This window comes from Cherax quadricarinatus, unplaced genomic scaffold (assembly GCF_038502225.1).
Source record: "Cherax quadricarinatus isolate ZL_2023a unplaced genomic scaffold, ASM3850222v1 Contig315, whole genome shotgun sequence".
In the NCBI taxonomy this organism is placed as follows: Eukaryota; Metazoa; Arthropoda; class Malacostraca; order Decapoda; family Parastacidae; genus Cherax; species Cherax quadricarinatus.
The window spans coordinates 60,400-82,103 of record NW_027195341.1 but is presented as its reverse complement, the minus strand read 5'-3'; the positions used below and the strand labels follow the sequence as shown (position 1 = coordinate 82,103).

Here is a 21,704-nt window from a genome sequence, read left to right as displayed (position 1 = left end):
GGGTGGAGATACTGCAGCTTGAATGTGTTTCTGGCAAGATGATGATGGAGTGAGTGATGATGAAAGTGTTTTTTTAATACGGGTATTCCTGCCTTGGTGGGAGATGGCCAGTGTGTTAAAAAAAAAAAAAAGTAGTACAGTGGACTCCCGGTTATTGACCGTAATCCGTTCCTGAAGGTCGGCTGATAACCAAAATGGCTGATAACTGAATTAATATTTCCCATAAGAATTAATGGAAATAAGATTAATTCGTTCCCAACAAAAATATTCACAAAAAAAAAAAAAAAATTTACAATTATGTAAGTATTACATACCTTTATTGAAGGCTAATGCTGGCTTTTGGAAGATAAGGAGGAGGAAAGAGGAAGGAGTTAGTGTTCGGAAGGGGAATCCCCCTCCATGAAGACTTTAGGTAGTAATGCCTTCTCTGGGGTTACTTCCCTTCTCTGTCTTTTAATGCCGCTAGAACCAGCTTGAGAGTCACTGGACCCCTGTCTCACAAAATACATGTAACTGTCCAGAGTGCTCTGTTTCTGGCATCTCTCTAAGATTTCCCTGAAGTGGGACAGGGTTTTGTCACAAAACATGTTGCAGATATGGCTTGTTTCAGCTTTGTCAGGGTGGTGTTTCTTTACGAAAGCTTGCACCCTGATACACATTGCACACACCTCTTTAACCTCTGAAGAAGGCACCTCCTTCACTCCCTCTTCCTCCTCCTCTAAAGCACGTTCCTCAGCCTCAGTCTGTTGCTGTTCATGTTGAAGCTCTTGCAGCTCTTCAGTGATAAGCTCTTCCCTGTGGTCCTTCACCAACTCTTCCACATCCTCACCACTCACCTCCAACCCCAGGGACCTCCCCAAAGACACAATCGAGTCCACAGGGTCCGCAGGGTCAGGGTCACGATGAGTCTCAAACCCTTCAAAATCCCCCTCTTGGACACAATCTGGCCACAGTTTTCTCCAAGCAGAGTTCAAAGTCCTGGAAGTCACTCCCTCCCAAGCCTTACCTATAAGGCTTATGCAATGGAGGATAGTGAAGTGTTTCCTCCAGAACTCTCTTAGGGTCAACTGAGTGTCTGAGGTCACTTCAATGCACTTTTGAAACACTGCTTTTGTGTAAAGTTTTTTGAAGTTAGAAATGACCTGCTGGTCTATGGGCTGGAGGGGAGGAGTGGTGTTAGGAGGCAAGAACTTCACTTTTATGAAACTGAAGACCCTTAACAGTTGGTCTTCCAAGTCTGGAGGATGTGCAGGAGCATTGTCCAGTAATAGGAGGCACTTGAGAAGCAATTTCTTTTCCAGGAGGTATTTTGTCACACTTGGGCAAAACACATCATTAACCCACTCTTTGAAAATTTGCCTTGTGACCCATGCCTTATGATTAACTTTCCACATCACACACAATCTATTCTTCATGACATTGTTTTTCTTAAACACTCTGGGATTTTCTGAGTGATACACAAGTAAAGGCTTCACTTTGAAATCCCCACTAGCATTACCACACAACAAAAGAGAAGCTTGTGTCCTGGCAGTGCCTCTTCCTCCTGGGTAATGTAGGTCCTCTTTGGCATTTTCTTCCAAAACAGGCCTGTTTCATCACAGTTGAAAACTTGTTGGGGTTCGAATCCTTCAGCCTTTACATAGTCATGGAATTCGTGAACATACTTTTCAGCTGCACATTTGTCAGAACTTGCAGCCTCACCATGCCTTACAACACTGTGTATGCCACTACTCTTCTTAAATCTATCAAACCATCCTTTGCTGGCCCTTAATTCACAAACTGCAGCACTTGTTCCAGGCTTTTTTTTTTTTGCAAGATCCTCATGCAACTGCTTTGCCTTCTCACAAATAGTAGACTCCACTACACTGTCTCCCACTAATTCTTTATCCTTAATCCACAATAATAATAACTTTTCCATCTCTTCCATTATTGGTGTCCTTTGTTTAGTTAGAAAAGCTACTCCTTTTGCAACATTAGTGTCTTTGATTTGTTCTTTCTTTGCCACGATGGATGTAATTGTTGATTTATCCTTGCTGTACATCCTGGCATGTTCCATCACCTTCATACCACTCTCAAACTTTTTGATCACTTGACTCTTAAATTCCATGGCGTTTCTCACTTTCTTTACCACAGGAACTTTACTAGGAACTTTCTTTGGAGCCATGGTTACTTATTTCACAGTTGCACTGCAAGAAAAACCACTAAAAACAATGGCAAACAAGTGAAATGTAGCCTCCTCAGCCACAGAGAGACAAAGCCAAACTGGACGCGTACAAAACCGCCGATAACTGAGCGAACGGCTGATAACCGGGTGCCGAAAACCCTGCCAATAACCGAGTTGGCTGATAACCAAACTGGCCGATAACTGGGGATCCACTGTACATATAGGTCACCTGGTGGTGTCACTAATGTGAAAAGAATTTGCAAAATTTTAAAATATGCCTGGAAAAAATTTATCAGAGGAATTGGAGGCTGTCACAATGTGTGGGCATCCTGGCTATGATAAGGCTATATACTAGAGACACTGGTTATTACAGCGGACCCCCGCATACCGTTGGCATCACATAACGTTAAATCCGCATAGCGATACATATTATCACTAAAATTTTGCCTCGCATAGCGCTAAAAAACTCTCTCAACGCTATTCGTCCGAGACGCGTCTATGTGAGGCCTGAGCCAGCCTCACATGTTCCGCCGGTGGCATTGTTTACAAGCCAGCCTCCGCGGTAACATCCAAGCATACAATCGGAACATTTCGTATTATTACAGCGTTTTTGGTGATTTTATCTACAAAATAAGTGACCATGGGCCCCAAGAAAGCCTCTAGTGCCAACCCTGTCGTAAAAAGGGTGAGAAATATTATCGAAATACTGTGGTACCATGGTCAACTGCTGATACTGCTGCTGCTGTAGCACTGTCAGCTGCTGCTGCTGCTGTAGCACTGTCAGCTGCTGCTGTAGCACTGTCAGCTGCTGCTGCTGCTGTAGTACCGTCTGCTGCTGCTGCTGTAGCACTGTCAGCTGCTGCTGCTGCTGTAGTACCGTCTGCTGCTGCTGTAGCACCGTCTGCTGCTGCTGTAGCACTGTCAGCTGCTGCTGCTGCTGTAACACCATCAGCTGCTGCTGCTGCTGCTGCTGCTGCTGTACCACCATCAGCTGCTGCTGCTGCTGCTGTACCACCATCAGCTGCTGCTGCTGCTGCTGTACCACCATCAGCTGCTGCTGCTGCTGTAGTACCGTCTGCTGCTGCTGTAGCACTGTCTGCTGCTGCTGTAGCACTGTCAGCTGCTGCTGCTGCTGTAGCACTGTCAGCTGCTGCTGCTGCTGTAGTACCGTCTGCTGCTGCTGTAGCACCATCTGCTGCTGCTGTAGCACTGTCAGCTGCTGCTGCTGCTGTACCACCGTCAGCTGCTGCTGTAACACTGTCAGCTGCTGCTGCTGCTGTAGCACCGTTGTTGGTGTGGCTTATTGAGAATACCAAGAAACAATTAACCCCAGAGGGTTAGCCACCCAGGATAACCCAAAAAAGTCAGTGTCATCGAAGACTGTCTAACTTATTTCCATTGGGGTCCTTAATCTTGTCTCCCAGGATGCAACCCACACCAGTCGACTAACACCTAGGTGAACAGGGAAAAATGCCTGGAACTAGTGCTCATATTGGTGAATTTAAAGCCAGCAAAGGTTGGTTTGAGAGATTTAAGAATCATAGTGGCATACACAGTGTGATAAGGCCTGTTCTGGAAGAAAATGCCAAGCAGGACCTACAGTACTCAGGAGGAAAAGGCACTCCCAGGACACAGTGTCTCATCAGTCATTGCTGCATCTTCAATAAAGGTAAGTGTCATTTATTCTTCATTTAGTAGAGTAGTACATGCACAATATATCATTTATTCTTCATTTAGTAGAGTAGTACATGCACAATATATATTGTGCTTGTACTACTCTACTATTGTGCATGTATCCTTCTCTTTGTGTGTAGGAAAATGTATATTTCATGTGGCAAAAATTTTTTTTTCATACTTTTGGGTGTCTTGCACGGATTAATTTGATATCCATTATTTCTTATGGGGAAAATTCATTCGCATAACTATAATTTCGCATAACAATGAGCTCTCAGGAACGGATTAATAGCGTTATGCGGTGGTCCACTGTACTAAATTAACGGTAATGTAGGGTAGGGTCGAGTGCCCTCCCTGATCACTGTTCCATATTTAGTTACAGTATTATCATTATTATTTGTTCTCTTCATTTGATCCTGAATCACTCATTCAGCTATTACAAGCTATCATTACTGTTTCATTAACCCTTTCAGGGTCTGTGCCATAGTTCTACGGCTTTGAGTTGTGGATCCAAACCGTAGAACTATGCCAAAATTCTAGCGGCCTCAAATTTACCTCAAGAAGGCTGGTAGGCCTACATCTAAGAGAATGGGCCTAGTTGGTCAGTGTACGCACTATAGAAAAAATTTGGACGCCCGCATGGCATTGTGGGAACGCCACCAAAGTGGCTTTGTTCACCATGCCTGGCAGCAAGGAAGCTCTCACTCCCCGGGCGAATTCTGACTCTCCTCTTCCCAGCTTATAGTTCTAAGGCTGATGGAAGTGGATCTGAAGAGAAATTCTATGGTTCTGAACCATATGGTACATTGTACCATATGGTACAGTGGTACCATATGGTACAGTGGTACCATATGGTACAATGGTGCCATATCATACAGTGGTATCATATAGTACAATGGCATCATATGGTAAAATGTACAGTATGGTACATTATACCATATGGTACATTATACCATATGGTACATTATACCATATGGTACATTGTACCATATGGTACAGGGACCCTAATGAAAGTACGTCTGTCTGACTTTTTTTTGGAGTTATCCTAGGTCTCCAAACATATGCTGCTGTGTATGGTAATCTATGTAACTTTGTTTCTGTATATCTAGATAAACTTATGACACCACATGTGCTTGAGTAAGTTTATTCAGGTGTATACAAATACAGTTACGTACATAGATTATCATACATGGCAGCATATGTATAAAATCCTAGGATAACCGAAAAAGTCAGGGTGACTTATTTCCAAAGGGATCCCTGTATCTGTACCATATGGTGCCCCGTACCATATGGTACCCTGCACTGTATGGTATTCTGTACTGTATGGTACTCTGTACCATATGGTACCCTGTACCATATGGTACCCTGTACCATATGGTACCTTGTAACATATGATACCCTGTACCACATGGCTAGTAGGAGGTGTTAGTGCCACGAGGCACCAGCCAGGACTGACTGAGTGGGGACACAAACCCTTTGACTCAGCAGTTTCCAAGACAAAGTGCTTCATCATCCACCTCAAGCAACATGTCCAGTGCTTGTACATATGTAAAAATATATAATAGAACATTACTAATATACAACATTTTTGCATTTTTTGTTGTAAACAATTATTGTAAGTGAAATAATGATGTACCATATAGTGCAATAGTACCATATGGTACAATGATACCATTGCACTATATGGTACCACTGCACCATATGGTACATTGTACCATATGGTACCATTGCATCCTATGGTACTATATGGTACCATTGTAATCAACATAACCACACTAATATTTTCATCATTATTCTGTTTACAATAACTTGTAAACAAGTTTTGTAAGCAATGTAATGATAAATTGGTGCACTTATTGTGTTGAATACAATGAGTGTACATTTATACATTATACATTATATTTGTCTCACAGGCCACAAAAGTTACTGGAAAAAAAATATTAGAAAAGAAAAAATTAGCAAAAACCTACGAGTCACAAAAGTTGCCACCACCAGGTCATTGAGGGTCAAATTCACGCCTGTATATCTTGGTTACTACTGATCAATTTTTTTTTATTACCTACAGAAAATTATTATCTTTAATTCTGTAAGATTTTTTTTTTTTTTTTTTTTTTTTTTTTTTTTTTTTTTTTTTTTTTTTTTTTTTTTTTTTTTTTTTTTTTTTCAAAAATCCTTGGACCAAATCTTAAAGGTTTGGCCTCTGGACCCTATAAGGGTTAACTTGCAGTATCTAGATTCTTCATTTATTAAGTCAGTTTTGTATTTCCTAATAATATCCTTATCACTTTTTTATGAGATTAATATTTTAATTTACACCTTTTTTTTTTCAACAAGTCGACCATCTCCCACTGAAGCAGGGCGACCCAAAAAGGAAGAAAATCCCCAAAACAAAAGTACTTTCATCATCATTGAACACTTTCACCTCACTCATACATAATCACTGTTTTTGCAGAGGTGCTCAGATACAACAGCTTAGAAGCATATATAAAGATACAATATAAAAAGTGACCTGAAATTGTATAAACTATACTAAAATTTATTCAAAATTTACCATATAGAATATAATATCAGGGCCCCAGTTACGTATATATATATACTGTCCTATTACACATCCCTCCAAACTGCCAATATCTCAAACTCCTCCTTTAACCAGCTTGACTGTTGCAACCCCAAATCCTGAGGTGTCTCCTGGTGTCGCAAAAATTAAAAAAAAAAAAAATTCTTATGAAATGATGAAGAATCTTTTCCTGATGGTAATGACACCAAAAGAACAAAATTTGATGGAAAACTGACGGAATTACGTTCTCGCAAAGTTAGCGACCTCGGCGATATTTATGAATCGGCGTTGTCGCCCACTTTGAGCCCTATTTTCGGATAATTCTGTTGTTCCACTCGACCAAACTCATAGCTATTTCTTTAGAACTCCATTTTTTCTATCGATTGAGTACAAGAAACTGCCCATTTACCGATTTCAACTACCCAATAACATGGTCAGAAATTTGCAATTTGGCCGATTTCACGAAAATTAAAAGATATGACAATTTCAAAATAGGGTCCATAATGAACAATACAGACATTCCTGGCTCCAAAATAACATTTTCTTTGTTCATCAGTCATGTCTCCAGGCCCCTCTGATATTACTCTTGCTTTCTATTTTGAATTTTTATTCAAACCAAAAATAGAAGATTTACTATTATGCAGACTACTGCAATATTGTAATAATTGTATAAATACTAATGTCAACCCATACATGACTGCATATTAGAATGGCTAGTTGGACATTTATTGGACAATGACATCATTTGTTTACTTTTGAACATTGGCAAAAATCAAACATTTCCCCTACTTTGAGCTCCATTTCCAGGTTCTTTTTATAGTAAAATCAATCAAAATCACCTCTATTTCTATAATATGTTTTCCATTCTATCAAATGAGACCAAGAAAACGAGAATACAACCATAAATACTATACGAAAATAGACCACAAATTCGGCATTTTAATTAAAAAAAGACAGAGTTTTTTTTTTCTCATTATGCACTGCGTGCTGCAGGATTTTTTTTATATGGTGCACACTGACCACAGAGACCCATTCTCTCACATGTGGGCCTACCAGCTTCCTCCTGCTTGATTTGAAGCTGCTAGAATTTATGAGTATACATGTATATACATCAAAAATGGTGCAGGCATTGTACTTCCCATTTCCAGAGCTCAAGTCTGGCTATATAAAAATAACCAGTTTCCCTGAATCCCTTCACTAAATATTACCCTGCTCACACTCCAACAGCTCATCAGGTCCCAAAAACCATTTGTCTCCATTCACTCCTATCTAACACGCTCATGCACGCTTGCTGGAAGTCCGAGCCCCTTGCCCACAAAATAAATTATTTTATCATAGATTTTTTTTCACACATTGGCCATCTTCCACCAAGCCAGAGTGACCCAGAATAGAAGAAACGTAATTTTTTTTTAAATTTTACATTTAGTAATTTCATTTAATATTATTATATCAGATGCAAAATTATTATCATGTTAGTTTCTTTCATTTGTTCATAAATTTGTATTTCAGGTTTCCTGGGGGTCTACTCAGAACTTGTTAGCCGTTAACACTGTTCGTGATGTGTACATTTTAAATGAGCAGCGTATGGTGGCTAGCTACAAAGATCAGGTTAGTAACTTTACTAGTAATGCAGGTCCGTATCCCTTTATCTGTAACCCTTGGGGCCAGCAGTGTTTCGAATTTCAGAATTTTTTGAATTTCAGAATGAAGGTGGGGTCTAGGGTAGCACCCCATAATCAGACATTAACATTGCAGTATAAATGTATGAATACTCACACTAAGTGGGATAAATATAGACTTCGAATACTACTATGGTTTATTTATAGAGTAATATATCGATAAATGAAATAATGGGATAATTATAGATTAGAGACATGCGCCTGCTGTACTCAGCAAACAGCAGATGCATGTGCGAATACTGCAAGCGCTGAGACAACTGACGCCACTCTGGCTGTCAGTGCCGCCACATGGCAGCATTGAAGTTATGTAGAGATGACTGACGCTCCACACATAAAAATATAAGAAAGAAGGAACACTGCAGCAGGCCTACTGGCCCATGTGAGGCAGGTCCAATTCTCTCACCGGCTTAAGCCAATGCCTAAACCTAGTCAGGTCAGGTCACATTCACTTAACCCTTTCAGTGTCCCCAGGCCCTCTCCGAGACTTGTTCTCAGGGTCGCCAAATTTAAAAAAAAAATTATTTTTTCTCATGATAAGATAGAGAATCTTTTCCCGATCATAATGACACCAAAAGTATGAAATGTAATGGAAAACTTACAGAATTATGCTCTTGCGAAGTTAGCGGTCTCGACGATGCTTACGCATCGGCGATTTTGCCCACTTTGAGCCTTATTTTCGGCCAATTCCAGTGTACTAGTCGACAAAAATCATAACTATTTTGCTAGAACTCCATTTTTTTCTATCGAATGAGTACAAGAAACCACCCATTTACCGATTTCAACTATCCAATAAAGTGGTCAGAATTTAGCAATTTTGCCAATTTCACACAAATTTCCAAAGATGCCAATTTCCGAACAGGGTCCAGAATAAACAAGAAAGACATTTCTGGCACTAAAATAACAAGTTCTCTGTTCGTTAGTCACATCCCCAGCCCCCTCTTATATTTCTTTGGCTTTCCACTTCGAATTTTTATTCTTACAAAAAATAGAAGATATGCTGTTATGCAGACTACTGTATTAGTGTAGAAATGGTATAAATAATATTGGCGCACTTGTGAAAGAATATTAGACTCACCATTTGACGTGTATTGGGCGCTTGGCATGATTTGTTTACTTTTGAATTTCGGTAAAAATTGAACATTTCTGCTACTTTGAGCTCAATTTCAAGGTACTTTTCATTGTAAAACCAGCCAAAATCATCTCAATTTCTGTAATACAGGTCTCCCTCAACATTCGCGAGGGTTAGGGGATCAAGAGCCTCGCGAATGTTGAAAAACCGTGAATGTTTGGTGCCCCAATATATTGTAGAGAAATATAATACAATACTGCTTCCTTAACTTGCTGAACCATGAACAATCATAAAATACATGAAAACGTCGTAAATTGTACTAAATATATACATGTTATGCTTTAATAACATGTATGTTATTAAATACCACAGACTCCACCAATGCCTCCACCACCTCCCCAACCACTGCGAGTCCCTACTACCCTCCCTCCGACCCCTGCAACTGGCAGCCAGCCCTCCCACCACTCAGTGTGGTGAGTGTTTTGTTTGTTCATTATTTGCTATTAAACTACAGTATAAATAATGTAAACCCATTCATGACTGCACATTGGAATGGCTATTTGGACAGGTATTGGATGGTGACATCATGTGTTTAGTCTTGAACACAGCAAAGAATCAAACATTTCTGCTACTGCTAATAATAACAATAGTAATAATAATAATAATAATAATAATAATAATAATAATAATACGATATAATTGAAGAAGGAAATTGTACAAAAATACGAGGGAGTGGTTGACACATCGTCAGTGTGGCTTTGTTTATGCTGGAGTGAGTATTAGTCTCCCTGCTCTTCCAAACATTTCACAATAATTCAGCGGTTGAGGCAGTGGTATTTAATAACATATATGTTATAAATAATAATAGTACATATTAATAACATGTATTATTATTATTAATAACATGTATGTTATTAAATACCACTGCCTCAATCGCTTCCTCACCAGCTGCCTCACCCACTGCCTCAGTCGCTGCTTCAACAGTTGCCTCAATCGCTGCCTCAACAGCTGCCTCAATCGCTTCCTCAACAGCTGACTCACCCACTGCCTCAATCGCTGCCTCAACAGCTGCCTCAGTGACCACTGCCTCAATCGCTGCCTCAACAGCTGCCTCAATTGCTGCCTCAACAGCTGCCTCAACAGCTGCCTCAATCGCTGCCTCAGTCGCTGCCTCAATCGCTGCCTCAATCGCTGCCTCAACAGCTGCCTCATGCACTGCCTCATGCACTGCCTCAACAGCTGCCTCAACAGCTGCCTCAACAGCTGCCTCAACAGCTGCCTCACCCACTGCCTCAATTGCTGCCTCAACAGCTGCCTCACCCACTGCCTCAACCACTGCCACAATCGCTTCCTCAACAGCTGCCTCAATCGCTGCCTCAACAGCTGCCTCAACAGCTGCCTCAACCACTGCCTCTACCACTCCAGTCGCACTCAATCTACAAGTACCAAACACAATGAATTATTGTGAAATGTTTAGAAGAGCAGGGAGACTAATGCTCACTCCAGCATAAACAAAGCCACACTGACGATGTGTCAACCACTCCCTCGTATTTTTGTACAACTTCCTTCTTCAATTATATCGTATTTATTATTATTATTATTATTATTATTATTATTATTACTATTGTTATTATTAGCAGTAGCAGAAATGTTTGATTCTTTGCTGTGTTCAAGAGTAAACACATGTCACCGTCTAATACCTGTCCGAATAACCATTCCAATATGCAGTCATGAATGGGTTTACATTATTTATACTGCAGTTTAATAGCAAATAATGAACAAACAAAACACTCACCACACTGAGTGGTGGGAGGGCTGGCTGCCAGTTGCGGGGGTCGGAGGGAGGGTAGTAGGGACTCGCAGGTGGCGGGAAACTTGAATATGATTTGGCGGCTGGGAATTTGGCGGTTGGGAATTCGCGAATGTGTGAAGCCCGCGAAAGCTGAAAACGTGAATGTTGAGGGAGACCTGTATATCTTCCATTCTATAAAATGAGACCAGGAAAACTAGAATTCAACAATAAATACCATACGAAAATACAGTGCAAAGTCGCTGTTTTAATCCAAAAACACGGTCAAAGTTTTTTTTTTCCTCATTACACACTGTGTGCTGCAGGATATTTTTTATACTGTGCACACTGACCACATAGACCCATTCTTTCATATGTAGGCTTACCAGCTTTCTCTCACTAGATTTGAAGGCGCTAGAATTTAGGCGTACTAGTACGTCAAAAACCCTGGGGCGTAAGCTGCACTAGTACGGCCGAAACCCTGAAAGGGTTAAGAAGGAAAGGAGGAACACTGAAGTAGGCCTGTTGGCCCATATTAGGCAGGTCCTTCACAATCCACCCCATTAACAGAATATTTGCCCAACCCAGTTTTCAGTGCTACCCAAGCAATAAGCTTTGATAATTCTATTTACTCATGTGCAAGTCCCACTCAAATCCAACCCCTCTTACTCATGTGTTCATCCAACCTGAAATGTTTATCCAACCTAACATGTTTATCCAACCAAGGAAGGAGCACGGCATCTGACCTAGTAGCACAAGCTAGTCAGGTCTAGGCTAGGCTAGATATTTTTAGCACGCTATTTACATCCCCTTTATTAATTCCTGTTTTCCATTTACGTATACACTTCCATGGAAAAAACTTCGGTTTTCGGAACTTTTTGAATTTCAGAATTTTGGATACGTAAAGGGATACGGACCTGTATACTCTAGAATTCATACACATTACATCACTTGCAGAATATTTTATATACTGTGCATTAAAACTTGTATATGCATTTTTTCTAATGCATCAGCTGTTTCCCAACAAGGTAGTGTGATTCAAAGAAGGAAACACATTCACCATTACTCACTCCTATATTTGCAGAAGTGCATTGACATTACCTATTTAAATGGTGATGTGAGCTGCAGCATCCTCATTCATTGTTCAGACAGCATGCACTGTATTTCCCACCACCAGAACTTAAGTTAGGCTAACTAGTTGACTGATTGAATTCTTAGGTGATACCTTATTCTCCAACAACATGTGAAATCTCAAAAAATCACTTTTCTTCATTCACAGTGATATAACAGGCTTACATGAGTGTTAGATGCTAAAGTCCCTGCCATTCCAAACCTTCACCCACCCTCCCACCTTTTTCCCAATCCTTTTCTTCATTGTGTCCCAACTTTCCAAAAATTTGGTAATTTGGCAGAAGTGGAAAGGCTAATCTTCAGCATACAGCTTTAACCCGTAAACGGTCCAAACGTATATATACGTTTTTTCAACATTTGAAAGTATGTAAAAAAAAGTAGATCTTCCTTTTGTTTTTCTACATTTTAAAATGTGTAAAAAAACCTTTGATCTACTTTTTTTTGTTATATTTGAAAATATGTAAAAAAACTTAGATCTACTTTTGTAGCACCACATGTGAACGTAGATCTGCTTGGACTGTTTATGGGTTAATATATATTGTGGGTTTTCATCTATCAGTCTTTCTAATGTTCTCCCGGGCACTCATTGTTTTGCTCATGCTTCCTCCATATTTTCCTTCTCTGTTTGTTTGAATTACTCTGACATTGATCACCTGCTGATGTGCCCTCAGGTGTCGGTGGTTCAGGTGTCTCCAACTCAGCTATCAGTGGATGTATTTTCTGGGGGAAGTCACTTGGAGTTACGTGCCGAAATTCAAGTACGAGGTGTCCATAACTCTGTTGACCATCTTCTGCTGTGGAACAAGAAGAAGATGGTTGTTTATGAAATAACATCTGATGCTACTCACCTCAGAGTTGTAGGTTAGCATCATTAAATTTGACAAATTAGACTTAATTTGGTTGCTTAGTTGTTTCTATTATTTCTAAGCAACTGGTAAGGTTTTTTGTCACTAAGACACTGAATGCAGTTTGCACTTGAGTGTAATTTTTTTTTTTTAACACTTCGGCCATTTCCCACCTAGGCAGGGTGTTACAGTACTCGTAACACAGGTGGCCCAAAAAGAAAGAAAAAATCCCAAAAAGAAAGAAAAAATCCCAAAAAGAAAAAACTTAAATCATCGTTCAACATTTTCACCGTCATTCACACACAATCACTATCTTTGCAGAGGCGCTCAGATACGACAGTTTAGATGTAACTCCAAACAGTCAATATCCTTTAAAGTGCAGGCATTGTACTTCTCACTTCCAGGACTCAAGTCTGGTTAACTGGTTTCCCTGAATCCCTTCACAAAATATTACCCTACTCACACTCCAACAGCTCGTCAAGTCCAAAAAACCATTCTTCTCCATTCACTCCTATCTAACATGCTCACGCACACTTGCTGGAAGTCCAAGCCCCTCGTCCACAAAACCTGCTTTAACCCCTCCCTCCAACCTTTCCTAGGACCACCCCTATCCCGCTTTCTTTCCACTGCAGATTTATATGCTCTCTAAGTCATTCTACTTTGTTCCATCCTCTCTTAATGACCAGACTACCTCATCAACCCCCTCTTCAGCCCTCTGACTAATACTTTTAGTAACTCCACACTTCCTAATTTCCACACAACGAATTCTCTGCATAATACTTACACCACACATTGCCCTTAGATAAGACATCTCCACTGCCTCCCACCTCCTTGCTGCAGCATTTACATCCCATGCTTCATACCCATATAAGAGTGTTGGTACCACTATACTCTCGTACACTCCTTCCTTTGCCTCTGTGGATAACTTGTTTTGTCTCCACAGATACCTCAAAGCACCACTCACCTTTTTTTTCCTTTATCAGTTCTGTGATTAATCTCCTTCATAGACCCATCTGCTCACAAGTCAACTCCCAAATATCTGAACATATTCACTTCTTCTATATTCTCTCCCTCCAATGTAATATCCAATTTTTCTTTACCTAACTCATTTGATACCCTTATCACCTTACTGTATCTATGTTCGCTTTCAACTTTCTTCCTTTACACACCCTCCCAAAATCATCCATTAACCTTCGCAATTTTTATTTAGAATCTCCCCCCCCCCCCAAAAAAAAAAAAAAAAATATTAATTATAAAAAATTATGTTGCAATATTTGTATTAGTATTGGATATTCAAGTTAAAGATTAAAAATTTTCTTTCTTTTTTATTTCTTTCAACACACCGGCCGTATCCCACCGAGGCGGGGTGGCCCAAAAGGAAAAACGAAAGTTTCTCCTTTTACATTTAGTAATATATACAGGAGAAGAGGTTACTAGCCCCTTGCTCCCGGCATTTTGGTCGCCTCTTACAACACGCATGGCTTACGAAGGAAGAATTCTGTTCCACTTCCCCATGGAGCTAAGAGGAAATAAACAAGAATAAGAACTAGAAAGAAAATAGAAGAAAACCCAGAGGGGTGTGTATATATGTGCTTGTACATGTATGTGTAGTGTGACCTAAGTGTAAGTAGAAGTAGCAAGACATACCTGAAATCTTGCATGTTCATGAGACAGAAAGAAGGACACCAGCAATCCTACCATCATGTAAAACAATTACAGGCTTTCGTTTTACACTCACTTGGCAGGATGGTAGTACCTTTTATTTCTTTTTATGTGGTATAATTATAATGTAGTTTACATGTAATCTAATATTGCAAAGGTTACAATGTGTAATTACAGTTTTGATTTGTAAAGTACAAAGAAAGCCACTATCATGCCAGGGCATTTAGGGCAGACTAATCCTAGTACATAATTCATTCATTCATTCATTAGGGATTTGCCGGTACTTCCGGCCCAGGTCTTCTCCAGATGGCGACCCGGCGGTGGCCCCCGGGTTGGGGGCCATACATAATAACTGCTTAAGTCTAGACAAGATAAGAGTGGTTAACTTTTTAATAAATCTTTATTTTATCTTAATACTAATGCGAGGTAGTCAAGGTGGAGGTATATAAGAATATTAATCTTGAAGTTGAACATAATAAAAACAATATTACAATGGTTCAAACAATAATATTTCATGGATTGGCAGATATTTAAATAGACTAGAGGTCATATAATATATTGGAGAGAGTTACTTCAAACTGATTAGAAGTTGTTTTGGTTGGTTTGGTTAGTATTGAGAGATGAGACGATTTTTAAGCATAGCCCTAATTTTGTATATAGTCAGGGGATCCTTTACCAGTTCAGGTAGTGAAATCCAGATCTTTGGGCCCTTTATGTGCATTGCATTTTTTGCATAGTGTGAGACTGACATGGGATGTCAAAGAGTACCTTGTGCCTTGTATTGTGGCTGTGCATTCTGTTGTAGCTATCAAGTAGAAGTTCAAGCAAAGGGTTTATATTGCAGTAATGTTCTGTACAGTGGAACCCCGGGTTTCGTCCGGTCCGGTTATCACACAATTCAGTTTTCGACCACTTTTTTTCGGTGAAATTTTCGCCGTTTTCATACATCCACTCAGAAATCGTCCTTACCAGACGCGTCTGCCTGCCCGTGGGACATGGTCGCTCATACGTTCATTATTCAGTCTGCCTTTGTTACTCATTCAATGCATTCCTCCGAAACATTTCTTAATAAGCCATTTTTTTTTGTGCTAGCGACTGCTTAAATAAGCCACCATGGGGCCAAAGAATGTTCAAAGTGCCAGTCCTTTGGTAAAGAAGGTGAGAAACATGATAGAATTCAAGAAAGAACTTGTAGAAAAATACAAAAGTGGCGTACGTGTGGCCGAGCTTGCCAGGATGTATCAGAAGTCCAAATCAACGATCAGTTCCATCCTGGCAAAAAAAAAAGAACTCAAGGAAACTGATGTTGTGAAAGGGGTAAATGTGTTAACAAAACAGAGATCGCAAACAATCGAAGATGTTGAGAAGTTGTTGTTGGTGTGGATCAGCCAAAAAAGGTTAGTGGGAGATAGTGTTGTGGAGGCAATACAGTGGACCCCCGCATAACGCTATTAATCCGTTCCTGAGAGCTCAATGTTATGCGAAATTATCGTTATGCGAATTAATTTTCCCCATAAGAAATAATGGAAATCAAATTAATCCGTGCAAGACACCCAAAAGTATGAAAAAAAAAAATTTTTACCACATGAAATATTAATTTTAATACACACAAACTTAAGAAAACATGCACAGTTACATGACACTTACCTTTATTGAAGATGTAGTGATGATTGATGGGATGGGAAGAGGGGAGACTGGATGGTTTTAATGCTTAGAAGGGGAATCCCCTTCCATTAGGACTTGAGGTGTCAAGTCCTTTTCCGGGGTTGCTTCCCTTCTTCTTTTAATGCCACTAGGACCAGCTTCAGAGTCACTGGACTTCTGTCGCACAACATATCTGTCCATAGTGGCCTGTACCTCTCGTTCCTTTATGACTTCCCTAAAGTGTTTCACAACAGTGTCAGTGTAATAGTCACCAGCATGGCTTGCAATAGCTGTCTGAGGGTGATTTTCATCCATGAAGGTTTGCACTTCAAGCCACTTTGCACAAATTTCCTTAATCTTTGAAGTAAGCAACTTCTTCAATTTCTCTCTCCCCTCCTCCAAAGCAATTTCCTCAGGCGTGGCCTCTTGCTGTTGAAGTTGATCTAGCAGCTCATCAGTGGTTAGTTCTTCATTGTCCTCCTCCACCAACTCTTCCACATCCTCCCCACTAACCTCCAACCCCCAAGGACTTCCCCAATGCCACAATTGATTCCTCAACTGGCATACTCCTATCAGGGTTAGCCTCAAGTCCTTCAAAATCCCTATGGTCTACACATTCTGGCCACAGTTTCTTCTAAGCAGAGTTCAAGGTCCTCTTAGTCACTCCCTCCCAAGCCTTACCTATAAGGTTTACACAATTGAGGATATTAAAGTGATCTCTCCAAAACTCTCTTAGAGTCAATTGAGTTTCTGAGGTCACTACAAAGCACCTTTCAAACAGAGCTTTTGTGTACAGTTTTTTGAAGTTTGCAATAACCTGCTGGTCCATGGGCTGCAGGAGAGGAGTGGTATTAGGAGGCAAAAACTTGACCTTGATGAAGCTCATGTCCCCACAAAGTCACTCTGCCAAGTCTGTAGGATGACCAGGGGCATTGTCTAACACCAGGAAGCACTTAAGGTCTAATTTCTTTTCAGTTAGGTAATTTTCACAGTGGGGGCAAATGCTTGGTGTAACCAGTCATAGAAAAAGTCCCTAGTGACCCATGCCTTATTGTTCACCCTCCACAGCACACACAAATTAGCCTTGAGGATATTCTTTTGCCGGAATGCTCTGGGAGTTTCAGAGTGATACACTAATAAAGGCTTCACTTTGCAATCACCACTAGCATTGGCACACATGAGAAGAGTAAGCCTGTCTTTCATAGAGTGCCTTTTCCTCCTCAGTAATGTAGGTCTTGCTTGGCATTTTCTTCCAAAACAGGCCTGTTTCGTCACAATTAAACACTTGTTCAGGTTTCAGTCCTTCACTGTTTATGTACTCCTTGAATTCATGCACATATTTTTCAGCTGCTTTTTGGTCCGAACTGGCAGCCTCACCATGCCTTATCACACTATGTATGCCACTATGCCTCTTAAATCTCTCAAACCAACCTTTGCTGGCCTTAAATTCACTCGCATCACAACTAGTTGCAAGTATTTTTCTAATTAAATCCTCGTGCAACTTCCTAGCCTTTTCACTTATGATCGCTTGAGAGATGCTATCGCCTGCTATCTGTTTTTCGTTTATCCACGCCAATAACAGTCTCTCAACATCTTCTATCATTTGCGATCTCTGTTTTGAAAGCACAGTTAAACCTTTGGCAAGAACAGCTTCCTTGATTGCCGTTCTCTCGGACACAATAGTAGCGATGGTTGATTGGGGTTTACTATACAACCTGGCCAGCTCGGAGACACGCACTCCACTTTCATACTTAGCAATGATCTCTTTCATCATCTCCATAGTAATTCTCACCCTTATTCCTGTAGGGTTGGCACTAGAAGCTTTCTTGGGGCCCATGGTCACTTATTTTTCAGGTGAAATCACTATAAAAAGGCTGTAATAATACGAAATGTTCCGATTGTATGCTTGAATGTTACCGCGGAAGCTGGCTTGTAAACAATGCCACTGGCAAAACAAGTGAGGCTGGCTCAGGCCGCATGGACGCATCTCGGACGAATCGCGTTGAGTGAATTTTTTAGCGCTATGCGAGGCAAAATTTTAGCGATAAAATGTATCGCTATGAGGATTTAACGCTATGCGATGCCAACATTATGCGGGGGTCCACTGTAATTTGCGAAAAGGCAAGGCAGTTGCATGCTGATCTCGTAATGCCTGGAATGAGTGCTGCTGTTTGTGAATTTAAGGCCAGCAAAGGCTGGTTTGACAGATTCAAGAAGCGTAGTGGCATACACAGTGTGGTAAGGCATGGTGAGGCTGCAAGTTCGGACAAATGTGTGGCCAAAGAATTCATTGATGAATTTAAGGAGTATGTAGATGCTGAAGGATTCCTCCCCAACAAGTCTTCAGTTGTGATGAAACAGGCCTCTTTTGGAAGAAAATGCCAAAGAGGACCTACATCATGCAGGAGGAAAAGGCACTGCCAGGACACAAGCCTATGAAATATCACCCAAACAAAGCTGTTGCAAGCTGTGTCAGCAACATGTTCAATGACAGTTCCATTTTAGGCAGAAATAGGCCAGAAACAGGCCTCTCTGGACAGATTTTTTGTACGACGGGTCCAGTGACTCTCAAGCTGGTCCTAGTGCCAGTGAAAGACAAGGTACGTAACCCCAGTTAGGGCTTTGATACCTGAAGTCTTTATGGAGGGGGATTCCCCTTCCAAAAAATAACCTCTCCTCCCTCTCCCCTCCTCCATCTTCCATACGCCAACAAGAGTCTTCAATAAAGGTAAAAGTGATGTTAAATGTTTATTTATCCATTTCATTTGCCATTTATATTTATTTCTCATTGTTTTATGTATGTAAAACTAGTTATTCTCTATAAAATGTATTTTTTGTTAATATTTTTGGGCGTCTGGAACGGATTAATTGGATTTACATTATTTCTCATGGGAAATATTACCTCAGTTTTCGTACAAATCAGTTTTCGGCCAACCCCCTGGAACGGATTAAAGATGAAAACTGGGGTTCCACTGTATATATAGTAGCCACAGTAATATGACTGTATTTTTTGTATATTTAGTAGGTTCAGGCTTTTGAAAAGTGGTGGGGTGTGCTGTCTGGCACAGGAGCTGGTAATCATCTGCACAGCAGCGTTTTGTTGGGTTATTAACGGTTTAAGGTGGTTGGCTGTGGTTGATCCCCAGGCACAGAGGGAAGCCACTGGTATGTAATGCACTTCAGGCGATTTATGCTACTGAACTTTCTTAATATTTGATTCGTTTTTTAAATTACATAAAAACTGGAGCTTGTTACTTAAGAGGTTAGTGTGGGTACCTGGTAACACAACCTGAGGCAGTCACTTATTATAGGTTACTGACCTGTAGTAAATTTTAATAAGAGTTATTTATATTAGAGAAGGTAAAGAAGAAAGACCAGGAGCCCATGGACCAGCAGGTCATTTCAAATTTCAAAAAAACTGTACACCAAAGCAATGTTTCAAAAGTGCTTTGAAGTGACCTCAGACACTCGATTGACCCTAAGAGAGTTTTGGAAAGTTCACTTTAGTATCCTCAGTTGTGTAAACCTTATAGATAAGGCTTGGGAGGGAGTGACTAAGAGGACCTTGAACTCTGCTTGGAGGAAATTGTGGCCAGAATGTGTAGAAGAGAGGGATTTTGAAGGGTTTGGGGCTAACCCTCAGGAACCTATGCCAGTTGTGGAATATGTTGTGGCATTGGGGAAGTCCATGGGGTTGGAGGTTAGTGGGGAGGATGTGAAAGAGTTGGTGGACGACGATGATGAAGAACTAACCACTGATGAGCTGCAAGAGCGTCTGCAGCAGCAAGAGGTCAGACCTGAGGAAATTGCTTCAGAGGAGGAGAGAGAGAAATTGAGGAAGTTGCCTTCTTCAAAGATTAAGGAAATGTGTGAAAAGTGGGTTGAACTGCAAACCTTTATGGAAGAAAAATCACCCTGACACAGCTATTACAAGCTGTGCTTGTGACTTTTACAGTGACAAAGTTGTGAACCACTTTAGAAAAATCTTAAAGGAACGAGAGGTACAGATTTTTGGTGCAGCAGAGGTGCAGTGACTCTCAAATTGTTCCCATTGGCATTAAAAGAAGAAGGGAAGTAACCCCAGAAAAGGACTTGCTAACTAGTCATAATGGAATGAGATTCCCCTTCCAAAAAATAATAACCTCCATCATCTCCCCTCCTCCCATCCATCACTCATCAACAGATCTTCAATAAAGGTAAGTGTCATTTATTCTTCATTGCACAATAATATATATTATGCATGTCTCCTTTTTTTTGTGTAGGAAAATGTATATTTCATGTGATAAAAATATTTTTTTTCATACTTTGGGGTGTCCGGAACGGATTAATTTGATTTCTGTTATTTCTTATGGGGGAAATTAATTCAACCTATGATAATTTCGTCTTACGTTGGGCTCTCAGGAATGGATTAATATCGTAGGTTGGGGTCCACAGTAATTGTATAAGTAATGTCAGCGCATTTGTGAAAACACATTAGACCAACCAGTTGGACTCATAATGGACGATTGGTGTAATTTGTGTCTTTTGGAATATCAGCAAAAATCGAACATTTCCGCTACTTTCAGCTCAGTTTCTAACTGCTTTCAGTTTTGAAACCAATCAACATCATCTCTATTTCTGTAATATATTGTCTGTTCTCAGTTGGTAGCACGCTCAGCTCACACTGAGTGTCCATGGTTTGATCCCCATTATAGGTGGAAACATTGGGCATGTTTCCTTACACCTTCTGTAGGTACCTGGGTGTTAGTTGACTGGTGTGGGGTCACTTCATGGGGAGGTGGCATTATACCTTAGATAGGGCTGAACTTTGGAATAAGCTGAGTAAGATAACAGCTCTTAACCTGTAAAATTGATTTGTTTAAAAAAAAAAAAAATCCAAAAATGCACAGCAAAGTTGCTGTGTATTTTTTTTATTTTTTTTATATGGTGTACACTCACCATATAGATCCATTCTATGATATCTAGGCCCAGATTTACCAGTCACAGTTCATCTAAGTGAGCTGAGTTCATCTAGTAGTTCTGTAGTACAGTCTGAGCTCAAACCCATAGTACTATGGCACAGACCTTGAAGTGGTTAAAACATGAAATGTGGCAGGATTCCATCTTTTTCATTCTCAATTGGACTGAGGTCTGGACTATTCCTGGCCACTGTAAAACCTCAATATTTTTCTAAGTAAGTCTCTTGGTTATTGTTTTGGTCTTGTGACAGAGGGCACTATCATGCATGAAGGTGTCAGTGCAGCTGACACCTTTATGCACACTGTGAGTCTGTGGATTAAACCACAGACTCTCAGTGTGTGGGTGAGAGCGTTGCCTACCAAGCATTCATTGTACCATTACGAGGAAGGAGGTGCAAACTTCCATGATCAAGTAAACCACTAAAGTACCCAAAACCATCATTGTTTGTGGGTGCTTTGCAGTGCTCACTGTTTATACAAGGTCGTACCTGCTGATAGAGGAGGGGTGCTTCACCCTGCTTTGATAACCTTA

The 21,704-nt window shown here is 40.4% G+C and overlaps 1 protein-coding gene across 1 annotated transcript in view; it reads left to right on the top strand.

The window, feature by feature from the left end:
* Positions 1-21,704, top strand: part of rempA (intraflagellar transport protein rempA) — a 178,168-nt gene that overhangs the window by 102,702 nt on the left and 53,762 nt on the right. The window contains exons 4-5 of the mRNA XM_070080315.1: positions 7,905-8,003; positions 12,735-12,924. Of these exons, the coding sequence (XP_069936416.1) occupies positions 7,905-8,003; positions 12,735-12,924 (289 nt within the window). The remainder of the gene's footprint in view (positions 1-7,904; positions 8,004-12,734; positions 12,925-21,704) is intronic.